The 20,257-nt window shown below is 48.1% G+C and overlaps 1 protein-coding gene and 1 long non-coding RNA gene across 13 annotated transcripts in view; both read right to left on the minus strand.

Annotated features, from left to right (window-relative positions):
• Positions 1–9,188: 9,188 nt before the first annotated feature.
• LOC127915262 (uncharacterized) lies at positions 9,189–14,972 on the minus strand. 12 transcript variants are annotated; one of them, XR_008090820.1, is made up of 5 exons: positions 14,913–14,965; positions 14,790–14,852; positions 14,427–14,552; positions 13,927–14,111; positions 9,189–13,822 (listed from the first exon to the last, which is right to left on the minus strand). It is a non-coding gene; the product is annotated as an uncharacterized LOC127915262 (long non-coding RNA). The 12 variants fall into 12 exon arrangements; XR_008090816.1 differs by having other exon boundaries at positions 14,364–14,615; XR_008090812.1 differs by having other exon boundaries at positions 14,364–14,678.
• A 1,230-nt stretch (positions 14,973–16,202) lies between these two features.
• The window catches only part of LOC118378969 (glutamate receptor ionotropic, NMDA 2D-like), a 237,505-nt gene continuing 233,450 nt past the window's right edge, over positions 16,203–20,257 (minus strand). Inside the window, exons 15-18 of the mRNA XM_052492672.1 lie at positions 19,810–20,045; positions 18,486–19,403; positions 18,020–18,263; positions 16,203–16,645 (exon numbers count right to left, since the gene is read on the minus strand). Coding sequence (XP_052348632.1) covers positions 16,203–16,645; positions 18,020–18,263; positions 18,486–19,403; positions 19,810–20,045 — 1,841 coding nt within the window. The remainder of the gene's footprint in view (positions 16,646–18,019; positions 18,264–18,485; positions 19,404–19,809; positions 20,046–20,257) is intronic.

The following is a 20,257-nucleotide window of genomic DNA, read 5'->3' on the forward strand; positions in this document are numbered from 1 at the left end:
CTCACTGCCCACAAAATTAAGTGGAAACTGAGCTGCACTTCCTAACCTCCTGCCCAATGTATGACCATATTAGAGAGACATATTTCCCTCAGATTACACAGATCCACAAAGAATTCGAAAACAAATCCAATTTTGATAAACTCCCATATCTACTGGGTGAAATTCCACAGTGTGCCATCACAGCAGCAAGATTTGTGACCTGTTGCCACGAGAAAAGGGCAACCAGTGAAGAACAAACGCCATTGTAAATACAACCCATATTTATGCTTATTTATTTTATCTTGTGTCCTTTAACCATTTGTACATTGTTAAAACACTGTATATATATAATATGACATTTGTAATGTCTTTATTGTTTTGAAACTTCTGTATGTGTAATGTTTACTGTTAATTTTTATTGTTTTTCACTTTATATATTATCTACCTCACTTGCTTTGGCAATGTTAACACATGTTTCCCATGCCAATAAAGCCCTTGAATTGAATTGAATTGAATTGAGAGTGTGTGGTGTTTTAAGGTGTGATCAGCTCCAGCTTGTTTAGCTCATTTGTCCCTGCGCACCAATGTGGCTGATGTGAGGACGGAGCAGCGAGGGCTGAGTGGCTGAAAAGGAGACAAAGATTAAACGGAGAAAGGATGCTTATGTGTTTTTGGGGGGTTCAGAGATCAAGCTGAGAGGTTCTAGAACCCTGCAGTGCTTACTGTGTGTCAATGAAAGAGAGATAGCAGCATCCTCCTCCTTCACCCATGTGTGAGAAAACAAGAGAGAGAAAAGGAGAGAGGTATAGAGGAGAGAAGGAAGGAGAGAGGTATAGAGAGGGAAGGAGGGAGGTATAAAGGAGAGAGGGAAGTAGGGAGGTATAGAGGAGAGAGGGAAGGAGGGAGGTATAGAGGAAAGATGGAAGGATGGAGGTATAGAAGAGAGAGGGAAGGAGGGAGGTATAGAGGAGAGAGGGAAGGAGGGAGGTATAGAGGAGAGAGGGAAGGAGGGAGGTATAGAGGAAAGATGGAAGGAGGGAGGTATAGAGGAGAGAGGGAAGGAGGGAGGTATAGAGGGGAGAGGGAAGGAGGGAGGTATAGAGGAGAGAGGGAAGGAGGGAGGTATAGAAGAGAGAGGGAAGGAGGGAGGTATAGAGGAGAGAGGGAAGGAGGGAGGTATAGAGGAAAGATGGAAGGAGGGAGGTATAGAGGAGAGAGGGAAGGAGGGAGGTATAGAGGGGAGAGGGAAGGAGGGAGGTATAGAGGAGAGAGGGAAGGAGGGAGGTATAGAAGAGAGAGGGAAGGAGGGAGGTATAGAGGAGAGAGGGAAGGAGGGAGGTATAGAGGAGAGAGGGAAGGAGGAAGGTATAGACATGGAAGGAGGGAGGTATAGAGGAGAGAGGGAAGGAGGGAGGTAAAGAGGAGAGGGGGAAGGAGGGAGGTATAGAGGAGAGAGGGAAGGAGGGAGGTATAGAGGAGAGAGGGAAGGAGGGAGGTATAGAGGAGAGAGGGAAGGAGGGAGGTATAGACATGGAAGGAGGGAGGTATAGAGAGGGAAGGAGGGGGTATAGAGGAGAGAGGGAAGGAGGGAGGTATAGAGGAGAGAGGGAAGGAGTGAGGTTTAGAGGAGAGAGGGAAGGAGGGTGGTATAGAGGAGAGAGGGAAGGAGGGAGGTATAGAGGAGAGAGGGAAGGAGGGAGGTATAGAGGAGAGGGGGAAGGATGGAGGTATAGAGGAGAGAGGGAAGGAGGGAGGTATAGAGGAGAGAGGGAAGGATGGAGGTATAGAGGAGAGAGGGAAGGAGGGTGGTATAGAGGAGAGAGGGAAGGAGGGTGGTATAGGGAGAGAGGGAAGGAGGGAGGTATAGAGGAGAGAGGGAAGGAGGGAGATATAGAGGAGAGAGGGAAGGATGGAGGTATAGAGGAGAGAGGGAAGGAGGGAGGTATAGAGGAGAGAGGGAAGGAGGGAGGTATAGAGGAGAGAGGGAAGGAGGGAGGTATAGAGGAGAGAGGGAAGGAGGGAGGTATAGAGGAGAGAGGGAAGGAGGGAGGTATAGAGGAGAGAGGGAAGGAGGGAGGTATAGAGGAGAGAGGGAAGGAGGGAGGTATAGAGGAGAGAGGGAAGGAGGGAGGTATAGAGGAGAGAGGGAAGGAGGGAGGTATAGAGGAGAGAGGGAAGGAGGGAGGTATAGAGGAGAGAGGGAAGGAGGGGGGTATAGAGGGAGAGAGGGAAGGAGGGAGGTATAGAGGAGAGAGGGAAGGAGGGAGGTATAGAGGAGAGAGGGAAGGAGGGAGGTATAGAGGAGAGAGGGAAGGAGGGAGGTATAGAGGAGAGAGGGAAGGAGGGAGGTATAGACATGGAAGGAGGGAGGTATAGAGAGGGAAGGAGGGGGTATAGAGGAGAGAGGGAAGGAGGGAGGTATAGAGGAGAGAGGGAAGGAGTGAGGTATAGAGGAGAGAGGGAAGGAGGGTGGTATAGAGGAGAGAGGGAAGGAGGGAGGTATAGAGGAGAGAGGGAAGGAGGGAGGTATAGAGGAGAGGGCGAAGGATGGAGGTATAGAGGAGAGAGGGAAGGAGGGAGGTATAGAGGAGAGAGGGAAGGATGGAGGTATAGAGGAGAGAGGGAAGGAGGGTGGTATAGAGGAGAGAGGGAAGGAGGGTGGTATAGAGGAGAGAGGGAAGGAGGGAGGTATAGAGGAGAGAGGGAAGGAGGGAGATATAGAGGAGAGAGGGAAGGATGGAGGTATAGAGGAGAGAGGGAAGGAGGGAGGTATAGAGGAGAGAGGGAAGGATGGAGGTATAGAGGAGAGAGGGAAGGAGGGAGGTATAGAGGAGAGAGGGAAGGATGGAGGTATAGAGGAGAGAGGGAAGGAGGGTGGTATAGAGGAGAGAGGGAAGGAGGGAGGTATAGAGGAGAGAGGGAAGGAGGGAGGTATAGAGGAGAGAGGGAGAAATAGAGGAGAGAGGGAAGGAGGGACAAGTCCAGCGGAAATGTCGGACGAAAATTCCCAAAAGTTATACTACTGGTCGTAGAAACAAATCAATCGATGTGTAGAATCAATCTTCAGGATGTTTTTATCATAAATGTTCAATAATGTCCCAACCGTAGAATTAATTGAAAAGCAATGGAATGAGAGATAACTTTCTCATGACGCGCGTCACAAGACCGAGGCTGCTGGCAGACCTCTGACTCAATCCCCTCTCATTCGGCCCCCCTTCACACTAGAAGCCTGAAACAACGTTCTAATGACTGTTGACATCTAGTGGAAGCCTTAGGATGTGCAGGATTACCCATATCCCACTGTATATTCAATAGGGGCTGAGTTGAAAACCTACAAAACTCAAATACTCACAGACATCATTCAAACAGTTTTAGAAACTTCAGAGTGTTTTCTATCCAATACTACATAATATGCATACGTAATACATAATAATATGCATATATTAGCATCTGGGACTGAGTAAGAGGCAGTTTACTCTGGGCACACTTTTCATCCAAACGTGAAAATGCTGCCCCCTATCCATAAGAAGATTTTAAACAAATTCAAATATATTGTATATTTGAGATGATTTAACGTACCTACCCTTTGCCTTGATGACAGCTTTGCACACTATTGGCAATCTCTCAACCAGCTTCATGAGTTAGTCACCTGGAATGAATTTCAATTAACAGGTGTATCTTGTTAAAAGTTCATTTGTGGTATTTCCTCTTAATGTGTTTGAGCCAATCAGTTGTGTTGTGACAAGGTAGGGGTGGTATATTGAAGATAGCCCTATTTGGGAAAAGCTGACGTCCATATTATGGCAAGAACAGCTGAAATAAGCAAAGACAAATGACAATCGATCATTACGTTAAGACACGAAAATCAGTCAATCCTCAGCAAAAACATCTAAATTAATGACAGATTTCTTGATTTGTCTTAGATTAATTCTGACTGGCTACGGCGTCTCAAAATGAACAAACAGAACTATTGCTGCTTTTTCAGCTTTTTCAAGCGGATGTCTTTTAAGGGAGTATGGGAGCACAATCATTCGGTTCTAGGCCCCAGCCGAACTGAAGCCTTTACACCTATCCAATCCTCAGGGATCTACGCAGGTGTCAACATGGTAGAGCAGAGTTCCCTAAACTGGGTCCCTAGGACCCCAAAGGGGGCACGTTTAGTGTTTGCCCTAGCACTACACAGCTGATTCAAATGATCAACTAATCATCAAGTTTTAATCATTTGAATCAGCTGTGTTAGTGCAAAAAAACAAAATGTGCCCTCCTTGGGGTCCAGAGGACCGAGTTTGGGAAACACTGGGGTAGAGGGTAGGGGGTAGGGGTAAGTTGGGGTTGGGTATGTCAAGCTCAAACTCAAACTCCTAGTTCAGGGACTGGGTCCAAATTGCCCTTTGGTACAGATCTAGGATCAGCTACACCAGGGATGGACAACTTTGATAGGGGTGGGGGGCCGCAAAAAAATAAGATCTCACCATGAGGGTCCGCTCCTGAGTGGCGCAGTGGTCTAAGACACTGCATCTCAGTGCAAGAGGCGTCACTGCAGTACCTGGTTCGAATTCAGGCTGCATCACATCTGGCTGTGATTGGGAGTCCCATTGGGCTGCGCACAATTGACCCAGCGTCGCCCGGGTTTGGCCGGGGTAGGCCGTCATTGTAAATAAGAAGTTGTTCTTAACTGACTTGCCTAGTTAAGTAAAAAATGTAAATCCTCACCGGACTGCATATCCATAATCACACATACAGGCCCCAGTCTTTTGGGGGCCTAAGCAACATTTTGTTGCCATAGGGTGCAGAGAAATGTTTGCAGTTTTTAAGCTAATTTCTTGCACTTCTACACATTTTGCCCTGCCTAATGCCATGTTAATATGCTATCCGAGTGAGAGTGACTTACAAAGTCAATTGGGGACCCCGTAATTCGACCATGATTACTACAGGTTTAGATAGCCGGCTAGACTAACTTACTAATGTAAAAAATGTTAGCTGACATGGCTAATTGAGTGACTATCAGTGACTGACATAACAAGAGAAAAATCATAACAAGAGAAAAACTGCTGATGCACAACCAAATTTGTGGAAAACTGTTTAACGGACTCTTGATCCGTATATGGGCGTCTTCCTCCTTTTCCTGCCTGTTGGCCAATCTTATTAGAGCATGAAGTCATTACAGCATGTACACAGAAGCACCAGAATGCAATTAGCCATTAGCCATTCAAATAGACAAAGCAGGTCTAATTAGCAGATAGAAAGCTCACGGGGACGAGCATGCCTGTAATAACACGCCTTTAAAACCCCATCACCGTTGTCAGATAATATTCTGTGTCAGGTTGTGTGGGGACGAGATCGCTTCCTATGCGTCAACGAGCAGGGTATTCCCACTGTGGTACTAGGAATAACGAGGAGGCCTTAAACCAGGGTTGGGGTCGACTCCATTTAGACTCAGCTAATTCAGGGAGGGACTTGAAAATCCAATTGAAGAATAACCGCCACTTTTGGATCCACCTACTGAAATGGAAAGGAATTTAGCCATAGATAGTTTTGTAATGGTCTATGACAGCATCTATAAGCTGCTATGAATAGGGTTATAATGCAAAATAAGGCTTTATATGTATGTCAAATGATTAGGAAATCAAATATGTCGTCTGAGTGTTATGTTTGGCACAGTTGAGTCCAATTGGGGATGACAGCAGTAGGGCTTGGTTTGAGTGTTGCTGGGTTGAGAGTTGAGGCAGGGTGTGTGATGTGTGACTGTAGTTGGGTTGAGAGTTGAGGCAGGGTGTGTGATGTGTGACTGTAGTTGGGTTGAGAGTTGAGGCAGGGTGTGTGATGTGTGACTGTAGTTGGGTTGAGAGTTGAGGCAGGGTGTGTGATCTGTGCTGTTAGCCCTTCTGAGAGGAAGAAGAGCTGGATTATGTGAGGTCAGTCCTGGCCTGATCAAAGCAGAGCCTGTCAAACAACCTCTCATATATACTGTAGTCGAATGGGGGAAAATCCAGGCCCACACGCACACACACACACACCGACACGCACACACACACACACCGACACACACACACACACACACCGACACACACCTAGACACACAAAGATACACAGATGCATAGGGATACACATAGACACACAAACTCCCAAACCACAGATATGTTAGCAACACAAACACCATTAAAGACAAAGACACAGAAAGGGGTTGTTAAGAAACACAGAGACACCCTGCAGTTATTTAAAGAGAATCATATTTTATGAAGCAATTCTCAAGAAGTAAGTGCAGCACTGACCCGCCAGCCTCACCCCCAGACAGACCACGTCAAAACAAACTAACTCATTTAGATCAGGGTATGGACCAGACCAGTCTGGGCTGTACACTACCAACCGCCTTAGCAACCTGCCTTAGCAACCCACCTTAGCAACCCACCTTAGCCACTCACAAGTATACAGGTATACACAGGTACACTACACAATCATGATGGTTTTTAGGTGCTGTTCCAAGAGCACAGCAATGATAGCCTGGTTGCCAGTCTCTTTCTGCTTTAGCAAACGTATCTCAACACTATTATATATAGTGCCACTAGATTTTGGAACGCAGAAACAGATGGAGGACAGTCACCAGGCTAAAACCCTGTTAGGTGGATCAGTGACACTGAATTCCATTTGAGTGAATGACTGAAAGTAGTGGTCCTATGATACCTGTATGGACCACAGTGAATGAGCTGTGTAATGACTTAACCTAGCATCCTGTTTAGATGTAGCTCTTATGTCACTAGGCCTGGTGAGTGCAACACATACCACTCCTATTTTTCCTTGAAATTGTTTCATGGCGAAACGCCGATGAGGACCCTGTTTGAACTCGGGAGTGCCATGCATTTTACTTCTCGGGTCAAAGGTGACAGAAAACTGAAACGTAAGGATGAATCATGACCATGGACCAATGACTGATCAGAACTCGTGGTCTAATTTGATCTTAGAGTGGACTGAAGACATGGACGTCAGACTGTAAGAAACAAAAATAGCATTTAAGTCATGTAAACAGAGCAGCACTGAAAGGCAGAATACAGACCAGTGAAACACAGTTCTCCCTCACATATCTTATCATATATCTTATCACATATCACATATCTTATTACATATCTTATTACATATCACATATCTTATCATATATCTTATCACATATCTTATCATATATATTATCACATATCTTATCACATATCTTATCACATATCTTATCATATATATTATCACATATCACATATCTTATTACATATCTTATTACATATCTTATCATATATCTTATCACATATCTTATCATATATATTATCACATATCTTATCATATATATTATCACATATCACATATCTTATTACATATCTTATCATATATCTTATCACATATCTTATCATATATATTATCACATATCACATATCTTATTACATATCACATATCTTATCATATATCTTATCACATATCTTTTCACATAACACATATCTTATTACATAACTTACCACATATCTTGACCCACACAGAGTAAGGAGAGATAAGCCAAAACAAAACAGACAACTCAAAACAATTATGCAAAGAAGTTCTGCAGCCAAAACGATCTAAAATGTATATATTTATTTTTCTATCCAACATAAATGAACAGCACAACCTTACTCTGCACAGACATGAGACTGATAAGGTATAGTAAGCAGAGTAAGATGTTAACCTTGATGATTCAATCATTCAGAGCGCGTGAGTGTGTGTGCGTGTGTGTGTGATGGGGGAGTTATTGACGCGTTGCTACATAGTGTTTCTCAGTGGGAGCTCCAGGAACGAGGAACGACGAGGTCCATTGGCTGAGTGATGTATGTGTGTGTATTAAATATGCATGCAGAGCACTGTGTGTATGTGTGTAAGGGGGGCGTGTGTCTGTTTGTGTGTGCATGCGTGGAATTATACAGAATCATGCCGCAGTGGGGCTACAGACTACACATCTATACATGCACCCACATACATTCAATAACACACACATACTCAAATGTACATACACACATGACTGTGCAGCACAACACTTTCAAACAAAATCACAGTCGCATACACACAAACATGCACACACATTCCTAATGACCTCCAGATATTTCTGACTAGAAAACATAATGTTCCTCGGAGAGTAGAGCGCCAGCCAGGCAGTATCGCTACCAGCCACTTTACAGCACCATCCCGGTGTTATCCACTATGCTGTACAATTTCACACTATGCAGAACAGCACAGTTCAAACCATGTGTTTTCAGTATGCTCACACACACGTAAGCATGCACCCCCCCACACACACAGACACACACACACCTCTCACAGCCACAACACTAGGACACAGCAAACTGTATTTCACAATAAAAACACAATAAAAACACAATAAAAACAGCCCGAACAAAAGTCATTCACATGTACATTTTTTCTTGACAAAATTATTGATAGCACATCACATTTCCATAGTCAGCCAGTCATCAGTCCAGTTCAGTCCAGCTTAAGATGTAAGTAGTATAGAGAGCAGACACATGCAGTGCAACACCACCAAGTTAACCTTCAAGCACTGCTCCAAGGTCAGGTTTAATTGTTCAATCCCCAATTAGGACTGGTTGAGGGAGAGAAGATCCTAGACCAGCGCTTGAGGGCAACATGAAGGACATTATGCTACATTATATTACCCAGCAAGCACCAGGTTGGGGTGGTGTACTGGACGCCATGGCAACGCCATGGAGACGCCATGGCAACACCACTACAACATAGCAACTAAGGTCTATGTTGCTGCCCGGCAGTTTGGTACAGCCCAGACTTGCTACAGTGGCATGGTCATCAGATACACACTTCAATCACATCGTTAATAACATTGTTAAATAATTAATCAATCAATTAATTCAATCAATCAATTAATCATCTTCAACAATCAGTCGAAAGGAGCAAGAACACAGTATCTACTGGTCTCTGGGTTTTTTTGCTAAGTGAGAGACAGACGGGGGGATAGACAGATTGAAATAGAAAGATGATCAAAGAAACTAAACTAAAGGAAAATGGAAGTTAAATAAATGACAGATATGATTTAGAGGTGAAAAGACTAGTCTGGAACAAACCGCTAAAATAATGGAGAGAGAGAGAAAGAGAGAGAGAGAGAGAGAGAGAGAGAGAGAGAGAGAGAGAGAGAGAGAGAGAGAGAGAGAGAGAGAGAGAGAGAGAGAGGAGGGAGGGAGAGAGAGGGAGAGAGAGAGAGGGAGAGAGAGAGAGATGGAGGGAGAGAGAGAGAGAGGGAGAGAGAGAGGGAGGGAGAGAGAGAGAGGGAGAGAGAGAGAGAGATTGAATAAAAATATATAATGTTAGGTAGTACAACAGTTAGAGTGACAGACTGATAGATATATTAGATACAGGTAGATGGTAGAGAGATTAGACTTTTTTCTCATCTTTTTTTGTCACAGGCACTAATGTCTTCACAGTCATATAGGAGGTATCCAAATTCAAAATGATTTCAGTGTCTAGAATTGCTACAAAGCTAAAACATTTAAAACTAATCATCTAACACTTCCTCCAAGTGTACCAAACTTAACTCATATATATATACCTGTATGTATATACACTGCTCAAAAAAATAAAGGGAACACTTAAACAACACAATGTAACTCCAAGTCAATCAAACTTCTGTGAAATCAAACTGTCCACTTAGGAAGCAACACTGATTGACAATAAATTTCACATGCTGTTGTGCAAATGGAATAGACAACAGGTGGAAATTATAGGCAATTAGCAAGACACCCCCATAAAGGAGTGGTTCTGCAGGTGGTGACCACTCAGTTCCTATGCTTCCTGGCTGATGTTTTGGTCACTTTTGAATGCTGGCGGTGCTTTCACTCTAGTGGTAACATGAGACGGAGTCTACAACCCACACAAGTGGCTCAGGTAGTGTAACTCATCCAGGATGGCACATCAATGCGAGCTGTGGCAAGAAGGTTTGCTGTGTCTGTCAGCGTAGTGTCCAGAGCATGGAGGCGCTACCAGGAGACAGGCCAGTACATCAGGAGACGTGGAGGAGGCCGTAGGAGGGAAACAACCCAGCAGCAGGACCGCTATCTCCGCCTTTGTGCAAGGAGGAGCAGGAGGAGCACTGCCAGAGCCCTGCAAAAGGACCTCCAGCAGGCCACAAATGTGCATGTTTCTGCTCAAATGGTCAGAAACAGACTCCATGAGGGTGGTATGCGGGCCCGAAGTCCACAGGTGGGGGTTGTGCTTACAGCCCAACACCGTGCAGGACGTTTGGCATTTGCCAGAGAACACCAAGATTAGCAAATTCGCCACTGGCGCCCTGTGCTCTTCACAGATGAAAGCAGGTTCACACTGAGCACATGTGACAGACGTGACAGTCTGGAGACGCCGTGGAGAACGTTCTGCTGCCTGCAACATCCTCCAGCATGACAGATTTGGCGGTGGGTCAGTCATGGTGTTGGGTGGCATTTCTTTGGGGGGGCCGCACAGCCCTCCATGTGCTCGCCAGAGGTAGCCTGACTGCCATTAGGTACCGAGATGAGATCCTCAGACCCCTTGTGAGACCATATGCTGGTGCGGTTGGCCCTGGGTTCCTCCTAATGCAAGACAATGCTAGACCTCATGTGGCTGGAGTGTGTCAGCAGTTCCTGCAAGAGGAAGGCATTGATGCTATGGACTGGCCCGCCCCTTCCCCAGACCTGAATCCAATTGAGCACATCTGGGACATCATGTCTTGCTCCATCCACCAACGCCACGTTGCACCACAGACTGTCCAGGAGTTGGCGGATGCTTTAGTCCAGGTCTGAGAGGAGATCCCTCAGGAGACCATCCGCCACCTCATCAGGAGCATGCCCAGGCGTTGTAGGGAGGTCATACAGGCACGTGGAGGCCACACACACTACTGAGCCTCATTTTGACTTGTTTTAGGGACATTACATCAAAGTTGGATCAGGCTGTAGTGTGGTTTTCAACTTTAATTTGGAGTGTGACTCCAAATCCAGACCTCCATGGGTTGATACATTTGATTTCCATTGATAATTTTTGTGTGATTTTGTTGTCAGCACATTCAACTATGTAAAGAAAAAAGTATTTAATTAGAATATTTCATTCATTCAGATCTAGGATGTGTTATTTTAGTGTTCCCGTTAGTTTTTTTGAGCAGTGTATATATATATATGTATATATTTATTTGTACATATATATTTCTGTATAGATAAATGATAGAATTTGTAAATGATCAAATTGAATACAATAGTCAATAAAATATCTAAGTTAAATCACAGTATAACATGGTACATTCTCAAAAACATAGTATATATTAATATATTATTTTTTCTCAGCAAAAAAATGTAGCTACAGGGTTTTAAAAATCACTTCTGTTCATGCAGTCACAGACTTAAGTATTAGCGCCTTGATGCTCGATGACACAACAGGCTTCAGCACTCCTGATTGGTGTAAAATGACCTCATTCCAAACAGTAGAACTGTTTCCATGGTTTCCACTGTTGGGGCGCTGGGACGAGCGAGCTACCTCAAGGACAGATGGCCGCCCTGGGTCCTAAGCTTTAGCTAGAGTACAACTACACAAACCCCTCCACCGCAAGCCTCTGGGATTTCAATCTTCTAAACATGCAATGATTTCTGGGCTTTTCCAAGGTGTAGGGGGCAGAAGGATCATGGGGACGACAAAAGCATCTCTCTATAACTATGATAAATTGTTTCCAAATTGTGTCCCCTTGACAAAGCAGTATATGCAGTAGAGAAAAGTAAAATGACAGCCTGTCTTTGTTCAGAAGTGGAAGGTGTTCTTTTTTTTGGGGGGGGGTGGGGGGGGGGCTGGACTCAAAAGACCGTCTAACCTGTTGACATGTGACGACATGCACAAACCCAACTCGACGACATAGTCCCTCACATAGCAGGATCAAGCCCCATCAAGCCCTCCATTCCAGCCAGGATCAACAGCATCCAAAAAGGAATACAAAGTCTAAAAGTTCTACATCATGTCAAAGCTACATTCAACTAGGAGAAGCTGGGGGTTCGGCTGTGGGCTGGTCTCAGAGTGAGAGAGCTGAGGTGAATACGTCATACCCATGGAGAGCATGACGCTGCATGACACAGCTCTTTTAGATGACCCACACAGAGAAACACCAAAGCATGGTACGGACTATAGTTTTGGTTTAACAATGTATTTTGGCACTTTAATGCACTGTCTGTTTATTCTCTGTTTAACACCTGTTGAGTTGTTCATAAGGTGTAGCTGAGCAGGGTACTGTTCAGATGACCTGATCTGATCTGACCTGATCACCTGCACTTACACACTACTAGTTCTACTATTTCTTCACAGATCCGTGTTGTGTAGAGATGAGTGGATCTGATCTGATCTGATCTGATCAACTGCACTTACACACTACTAGTTCTACTAGTTCCTCACAGATCCGTGTTGTGTAGAGATGAGTGGATCTGATCTGATCTGATCTGACCTGATCACCTGCACTTACACACTACTAGTTCTACTATTTCTTCACAGATCCGTGTTGTGTAGAGATGAGTGGATCTGATCTGATCACCTGCACTTACACACTACTAGTTCTACTAGTTCCTCACAGATCCGTGTTGTGTAGAGATGAGTGGATCTGATCTGATCTGATCTGATCACCTGCACTTACACACTACTAGTTCTACTATTTCTTCACAGATCCGTGTTGTGTAGAGATGAGAGGATCTGATCTGATCTGATCACCTGCACTTACACACTACTAGTTCTACTATTTCTTCACAGATCCGTGTTGTGTAGAGATGAGTGGATCTGAACAGTGCCTGGCCTAGGTCCACCCCGGTGAACAAGCCAACAGGCCTACAGGTTGTCACATAACTCAGCACTCCATGTACTCTCAGTCTGCCATTGTATTATCATCACATTAAAGAGGGCAATATTGCTATTGATGACTTTTTTAATGACAGAACACAGTTACATCTCTACGTCCCACATAGTAGACTCCACTCCCACATAGTATTCCCCTCACAGTGGTATTACTACATCCGTCTTGCTGTGAAACTACATTTCTAATAATGACAGTAGTCAGGTATTGGCACAGTATTGTTCTTCACCATGGTATAATAACTATTGTGTGCTGTAATGACGGCACGTGGAGGGCTTATGGCTTATGGCTTTATGCGGTGACCAATTGTGCTTCATAAGATGCATCTCCTTCACACTGGTGAGTGGGTCTTCCAAGCAGGAGGGCATGAAAGGCCATGACAACTATTTTCAAATACACTGCTCTGGGTTTCAATGACCCAAAACTCCTAATGACTAAAGCTAAGCTGTCCTGATTCCTCCACATAATAACGGAATGTTTTACATCTTCAATGTAATGTCAAATGGACTCAGCTCAGAGATTTTCTCACTCAGTCCTCTCAAGCTTATTTGAATATTATGCAGCCATCTAGTGCCAACTGTAGATATTGCAACCAATCATTTCCTCCATCCTCTCTCCTAATAGAGAATGTTGTATTGCTCACGTGTGAAATACTATACAGATATACTCATGAAAACAGATGACTGGAAACCAATTTCGCTTAAAAGCTGTGGAGTAGAAATTTGGCACTGCTTTTTAAAGGCTTCTCATGTCCAAGTTCAGCCCCAGCCGACCTCCCTGCTGCCTGAAATACTAACAGAACAACACAGAGATAGAATAACTAAGCCCCAGCCGACCTCCCTGCTGCTTGAAATACTAACAGAACAACACAGAGATAGAATAACTAAGCCCCAGCCGACCTCCCTGCTGCCTGAAATACTAACAGAACAACACAGAGATAGAATAACTAAGCCCCAGCCGACCTCCCTGCTGCCTGAAATACTAACAGAACAACACTGCTGCCTGAAATACTAACAGAACAACACAGAGATAGAATAACTAAGCCCCAGCCGACCTACTAACAGAACAACCTGCTGCCTGAAATACTAACAGAACAACACAGAGATAGAATAACTAAGCCCCAGCCGACCTCCCTGCTGCCTGAAATACTAACAGAACAACACAGAGATAGAATAACTAAGCCCCAGCCGACCTCCCTGCTGCCTGAAATACTAACAGAACAACACAGAGATAGAATAACTAAGCCCCAGCCGACCTCCCTGCTGCCTGAAATACTAACAGAACAACACAGAGATAGAATAACTAAGCCCTAACAGAACAACACAGAGACCTCCCTGCTGCCTGAAATACTAACAGAACAACACATGGATAGAATAATAAGCCCCAGCCGACCTCCCTGCTGCCTGAAATACTAACAGAACAACACAGAGATAGAATAACTAAGCCCCAAGCTGCCTGAAATACTAACAGAACAACACATGGATAGAATAACTAAGCCCCAGCCGACCTCCCTGCTGCCTGAAATACTAACAGAACAACACATGGATAGAATAACTAAGCCCCAGCCGACCTCCCTGCTGCCTGAAATACTAACAGAACAACACAGAGATAGAATAACTAAGCCCCAGCCGACCTCCCTGCTGCCTGAAATACTAACAGAACAACACATGGATAGAATAACTAAGCCCCAGCCGACCTCCCTGCTGCCTGAAATACTAACAGAACAACACATGGATAGAATAACTAAGCCCCAGCCGACCTCCCTGCTGCCTGAAATACTAACAGAACAACACATGGATAGAATAACTAAGCCCCAGCCGACCTCCCTGCTGCCTGAAATACTAACAGAACAACACAGGATAGAATAACTAAGCCCCAGCCCCGACCTCCCTGCTGCCTGAAATACTAACAGAACAACACAGATAGATAGAACCTCCCTGCTGCCTGAAATACTAACAGAACAACACAGAGATAGAATAACTAAGCCCCAGCCGACCTCCCTGCTGCCTGAAATACTAACAGAACAACACATGGAAATAACTAAGCCCCAGCCGACCTCCCTGCTGCCTGAAATACTAACAGAACAACACAGAGATAGAATAACTAAGCCCCAGCCAGCCGACCTCCCTGCTGCCTGAAATACTAACAGAACAACACAGATAGATAGAATAACTAAGAAACACATGGATAGAATTCAGGAGAAGAAAGAAAGAAAGAAAAAACAGAGATAGGAAATAAAGATCTCGCTACGTGTCTTTTTTTCTTCCGAATGTTCCGTTTGTGTCTGGAACACAGTGATGTCATCGTGCTCGTCAGCGGAATGACAAGAGTCTCTGTTCTGAGTTCTGATCGGACCAGAGGAGAAAGGACAGGCTCCGATGAGGTGGCGGAGAAAGTCTCCTGTTAAATCTAATTGGACAAAAGGGTTTGTAGCAAACATGACATCATGGGGGTTGGTATCCTTCCCTTCCGGGGGGCTTCGGTCACGCTAGATGGCCCTGAAGATGTCATGAGGTCAAAGTCATGTCACTGTCCTCCCTGGCCAATGAGAGATGGGAAGCCAGGCAGAGCGTGTGTAAGAGAGAGGCGACTGCATTGCTTTTATATCAACCAACTTACAAAAGGGGAGAGAGATGAAGGGGGGGTCTCTCCAACATGAGGATGCAGTCTACCAATGCAATTCAAAAGGGGATGATGTGACATGTCCCTCGGCCAATGGGGACAGGAGAGCTAGAATCTGTGGGAGTATTAAACAGGCGTTGGATCCTTACAGGAGCAGGCCGGTCTCTCCGCTACCAACGAGGTATGCTCAGTCAGAACCAGAGGGAGGGAGACGAGCGTGTGTGTGTGTGTGTGTGTGAACATGACATCATTACTCACAGTTTGGAGACTTGTCTTATCCATTGTTCTGACTGGGGGAAGAGAGGAGGACCGACGATGACATCACAAAGCTCAGTTCCGACCGGAGGAGAAGTTCTGGAGCTGCTATCGCCCCAGACGACATGGCCTCGCCCTCAGTCTCGGTGTCATGGGACCCCTCCAGGCGGATGTAGGTGACCCTGGTGTGGCGCCTCACCGTGGCCCTCACCAGAACACGCACCAGGGACCGGGTTACTATGGTTCCGCTATCACCCACAGCGGAGACAGCCATGGTACAGTCATCCCTAGTTGTTCCTGTAGCGATGGTCACTAGCTGATGGTCATTTGTAGTCGCCATAACAGCAGTCTCAGTTGCCGTGGCATCCCCCGTTACCATGGCACCGCCTTTGGTAACAGTTGCCATGGCGTCGGTGGTTTCAGCGGCGCCGGTGTCGGCTCGCGTGTCTCCCTCTCTCGTCTCCCCCTGTCATACCTCGCTCTCCAGGCTGGAGAAATGGGCGGAGCCTCGTCGGGAGCATAGGCTCTTGGCCTTGAGTGGCAGGTGGGGGGAGTAGAAGCGCCCGGGCTGAGGTACTGACCGTAGTCTCTGGTACAGGAGCTTAGCACTGGCCGAGGCAGAGGACGAGGAGGGAGGAGGAGGGATGGGCACCGGCAGGGAGGAGGATGAGGAAGGGACACTAGGTTGGGGTTGAGGGGGCGAGAGGGAGGGCTGAGGGGGGTGGTCCACCAACACTCCTGGCTGCTGTGTGCTGAGACTGGCCTGGCTGCCTGACTTGGCCTGGCCCTGGTCTGGTTTGGGAGGGGGTTTGGGCCGTGAGCCCCCGCTGAAGCTGTGGCAGTGGGGGAGCAGCTCCTCCTGGCTGTGGGACAGGGCCGTGCTTTCTCTCTTCCCATGGCCGTGTGACCGCCCTTGGGGGTGCGGGTGCACATGGGGGTGGGGGTACTGACTACATGAACATGACACCCCAGACCCCTGGTTTCTGTCTCGTGCGCGTCCCTTGCCCTTCCCCCTTCCTCCCCTTTTCCACTTCTTCTCTCCCTTGATTGGGAGTTTGTCGACAGACCAGTACCGTCGGGGGGGCGGGAGGTTTGCTGGAGGAGGGGGCCACTGGGACCTCAGACCTCCACTCCCTCCCCCTGACGCCCACCCTACTCCTGGCCCTGAACCCCAAGAATCTCCCCCCACCCCCCAGCCCTCCACTCGCCCTAGTGTAGAGTCGTCTCTGCTGTTGATGCTGCCCCCTTTCTCTCTGGAGGGGTATGTGCCGAAAAACCAGCTCCCTCCCCCTATCCCCCCTATCCCACTATTCCCTGGTCCTCCAGCCCCGCCACTCCCCTCCCTTCCCTCCCAGTACCTCTCAAATCGCCCAAACTCCCCTGATGAGCCCTCATCAGAGTAACTCTCCTCTGCTCTCGCCCTGTCTCTTTCTGACTCTGACACAGCACCCCTCCCACCCGCCCTCCTCACCCTCTCCTCCACCCGTTCCCTCGCTCTGTCTCTCTGCCTCTCCTCCCCCACATCTTCCTCTTCATCCTCCTCAGAGTCCCACTCATGGAAGGAGAGCCCCTCCTGGGTGTTAGCCCTGCCTTTCTCATAGTGCATCAACAGAGGCCTCTTCTCTCCTTCTCTCCCCCCCTCCCTTCTCTCCACCCCTCCACTCCTCCGCCTCTTGGAGAGTGGGATGAGGGGAGGCAGGGAGGAGGGGTGTGTTCCAGAGTTGGGGTCCCCCCCTTCCCCGTTTCCTCCGCTCACCCAGAACTTGACCGAGGCGGGGAGTTTGGGGTAGAGCTTACTGGGGGGTCGATGTCTGGAGTGGGAATGGGATGATTTGGGCCGCCTCTCCCTGCTCCTGCTGCTATCCTCCTCTCTATCACCCCCCTCTTCCTCTTCTCCCTCCCTCCTTCCTCGCTCCCTCTCTCCTGCCCATGCTGACTCTCTCCCTTTCTCCCCAAATGTACTACGATACTGGGTTGGAAAGGAAGAGTAGTCTGGCATCCCTCCTTCTCTCCCTCCATCCCCCACTCCCTCCCTATCTGCCTCCACATCCCCCTCTTCTTGCTCAGAACGCCCAGACGATTTCTTCCTCTTCTTCGTCTTCAGCGCCTTCTTCTTCCTCTTCTTTTTCACCTTCCGTCTCTTCCTCTCTTTGTCTCGCTCTCGTTCCCTCTCCTCCCTCTTTTTCCTCTTCTTCTTCTTTTTCTTCTTCTCTTTATCTTTCCTCCTCTTCTTCTCTCGTTTCCTCTCGTCATCTCCTCCTCCACTGCGATCCCTCTCTCTCTCACCCCAGCCTGCCCACCACTCCTGTAACTGGGCCAACTGGCTACCTCCTCTCTCCCTGTCTCTCTCCCCTCGGGCAGGGCGTGGTTTTCGGGGTGGTATAGGTGGTGGCTGGCGCCCGTGACTGAGGGAGCGAGAGGAGATAATTGAACGCTGTCTGTCCCTCCCCCTCCCCAGGAGAAGACTGGACTCCTCGGTCAGCTCCTCATCCTCATCATCGTCCTCTGCGTCCAAACCTTCCCGCGTGCTCTGAGAGGTCAAGGAGGAGGAGGAGGAAGGAGAGGAGGAGCGAGAGGAGGAGGTAGAGGAAGAGGTGGACGATGTGTTAGAGGAAGAGGAGGAAGTTGAGCTGGTGTAGGGGAGTGAGGTGGAGGGGGAAGGGGGAGTGTAGGTGGGGGACATGGGCACGGTTACTGAGAGTGGGAGAGGAGGAGAGAGGGGGCGTCCCCTCCTCCCTCCACCATCCCTCGCTCCATCCCTTCCTCCTCCCCTGCGCCCCAGCGGTAGGATGTTCTCGTACAGAGGCCCGCCTGGCTCTTTGGGCTTTTTGGGCCGGCGCTTCCTCCAAAAGGATGAGGGGAGAGGGGGGGAGGGTTGTGGCAGCGGGGGGTTAGTGGGTAGAGGGACTGGGGTCACACCCACGGCTTGGCTTTTAGGAGGCAGCCGAGGCGTCCCCAAAGGTTTGACCCCTCCCTTCCCCTGACACCCAGCACCACCACCTCCCACCACCCTCTTCCCCACCCCCTGGTCAGGACCTTTCTCTGAGTAGAAGGCCACAGTGGCGGGAGGGGGTTGAGGGTGGCTCCTGGGGGCTGTTTTGGGGGTCTGGGACCCTGCAGGCTGGTCCATACAGGGCCCCAGACCCTCAGGGTCGATGGGTCCATAGTAGCGTTTATATCCATCCAGCCCCCCACCACCACCACCACCACCACCAACCCCCACTCCTCCAGCTGTCGTGCCCCAGGTTGGAGCCACTTTCTGGGGGAAGAGCCCCATGTCTGCGACGGCCTCGCGGACGGCCATGGGGTTGGTGGCGGTCCCGGCCTTGGGCAGCCTCCAGCGGTCCACCACGGCCAGTCTGCGATCGGGCCGGGGGAGGAATGTGGAGCAGGGCAGTGGCGCCCCCAGCATGGGAGTGTTGGAGGGCCCCAGCGCCGTCCCAGAATGCACCACGGTGGGAGGGGATCCAGGCATCTGTGTTTTGTAGACGGGCTGTGACTGTTGCTGCTGCGCCATGGTCAGGGCCGGGTTGGTTGACGACGCACCGACCAAGTGTGGCGGGGGCGGGACTGTTACCATGGTGCCATGATGGTGGGGGAGCATAGCCATGGAGGATTTGGCCCCACCCGGCGTGGTTTCATCCTCAAAGCTACAACAACTGTACATGCCCTGGTAGAGAGGGAGAAATAGAGAACAAGCGGGGAATGGTAATGAACATTCAATCATGTATTAATAGAATCAAATCAAACATGCCCTATGTGACTGAGGGACGAGCAGTTATCAGTCAAGATGTATGCATAATATATATTAGTATGTGTTGTTTCTATCAAGGTCATCGTCAAGGTTACCATACATCCTGAGTGTGAGAGGAATTGAATTCCAATGAATCCTGTGAATTGACTGAGTGGAAATGGAATTGACCTCAACATGCAGGTCACACACACACATCACACATGCACGGACACATGCACACGCACGCAGGCAAACACACACAAACACACCGACACACATACATAAGATACCTCTATCGCTTGACCCCCCCACACACACACCATTTCCCCCCACACAAACTCACCCTACTGATGGCCAGTAGGAAGTCCAGTCTCCCGGAGCTGGTAGCCATGCAGTGTCTGAGCCTCCAGTAGACCAGGTGCTCCCAGGCAAATACCAGCAGACTGAGCCCCATAGCCACCAGCAGCATGTAGAAGACACCTGCCATGTTGTCTATGTCCAGCTTACTGCTCATCACCTCAATCTTATCATTGTGACAGATACCAGACAGCCACAGACGCTCCAGCATCTCAATCTCATCTGGGGAGGGGGGAGAGAGGAGTGAAACAGGGAGAAGGGGAATAGGGGTAGGGACAGGGAGAGATTGGGGATAGGGAGAGGGACAGGAGAGATGGGGGATAGGGAGAGGGACAGATAGAGATGGGGGATAGGGGTAGGGACAGGGAGAGATTGGGGATAGGTAGAGGGAGAGGGACAGGAGAGATGGGGGATAGGGAGAGGAACAGGGACAG

The sequence above is a fragment of the Oncorhynchus keta genome, chromosome 34 (assembly GCF_023373465.1).
Source record: "Oncorhynchus keta strain PuntledgeMale-10-30-2019 chromosome 34, Oket_V2, whole genome shotgun sequence".
NCBI lineage: Eukaryota > Metazoa > Chordata > Actinopteri > Salmoniformes > Salmonidae > Oncorhynchus > Oncorhynchus keta.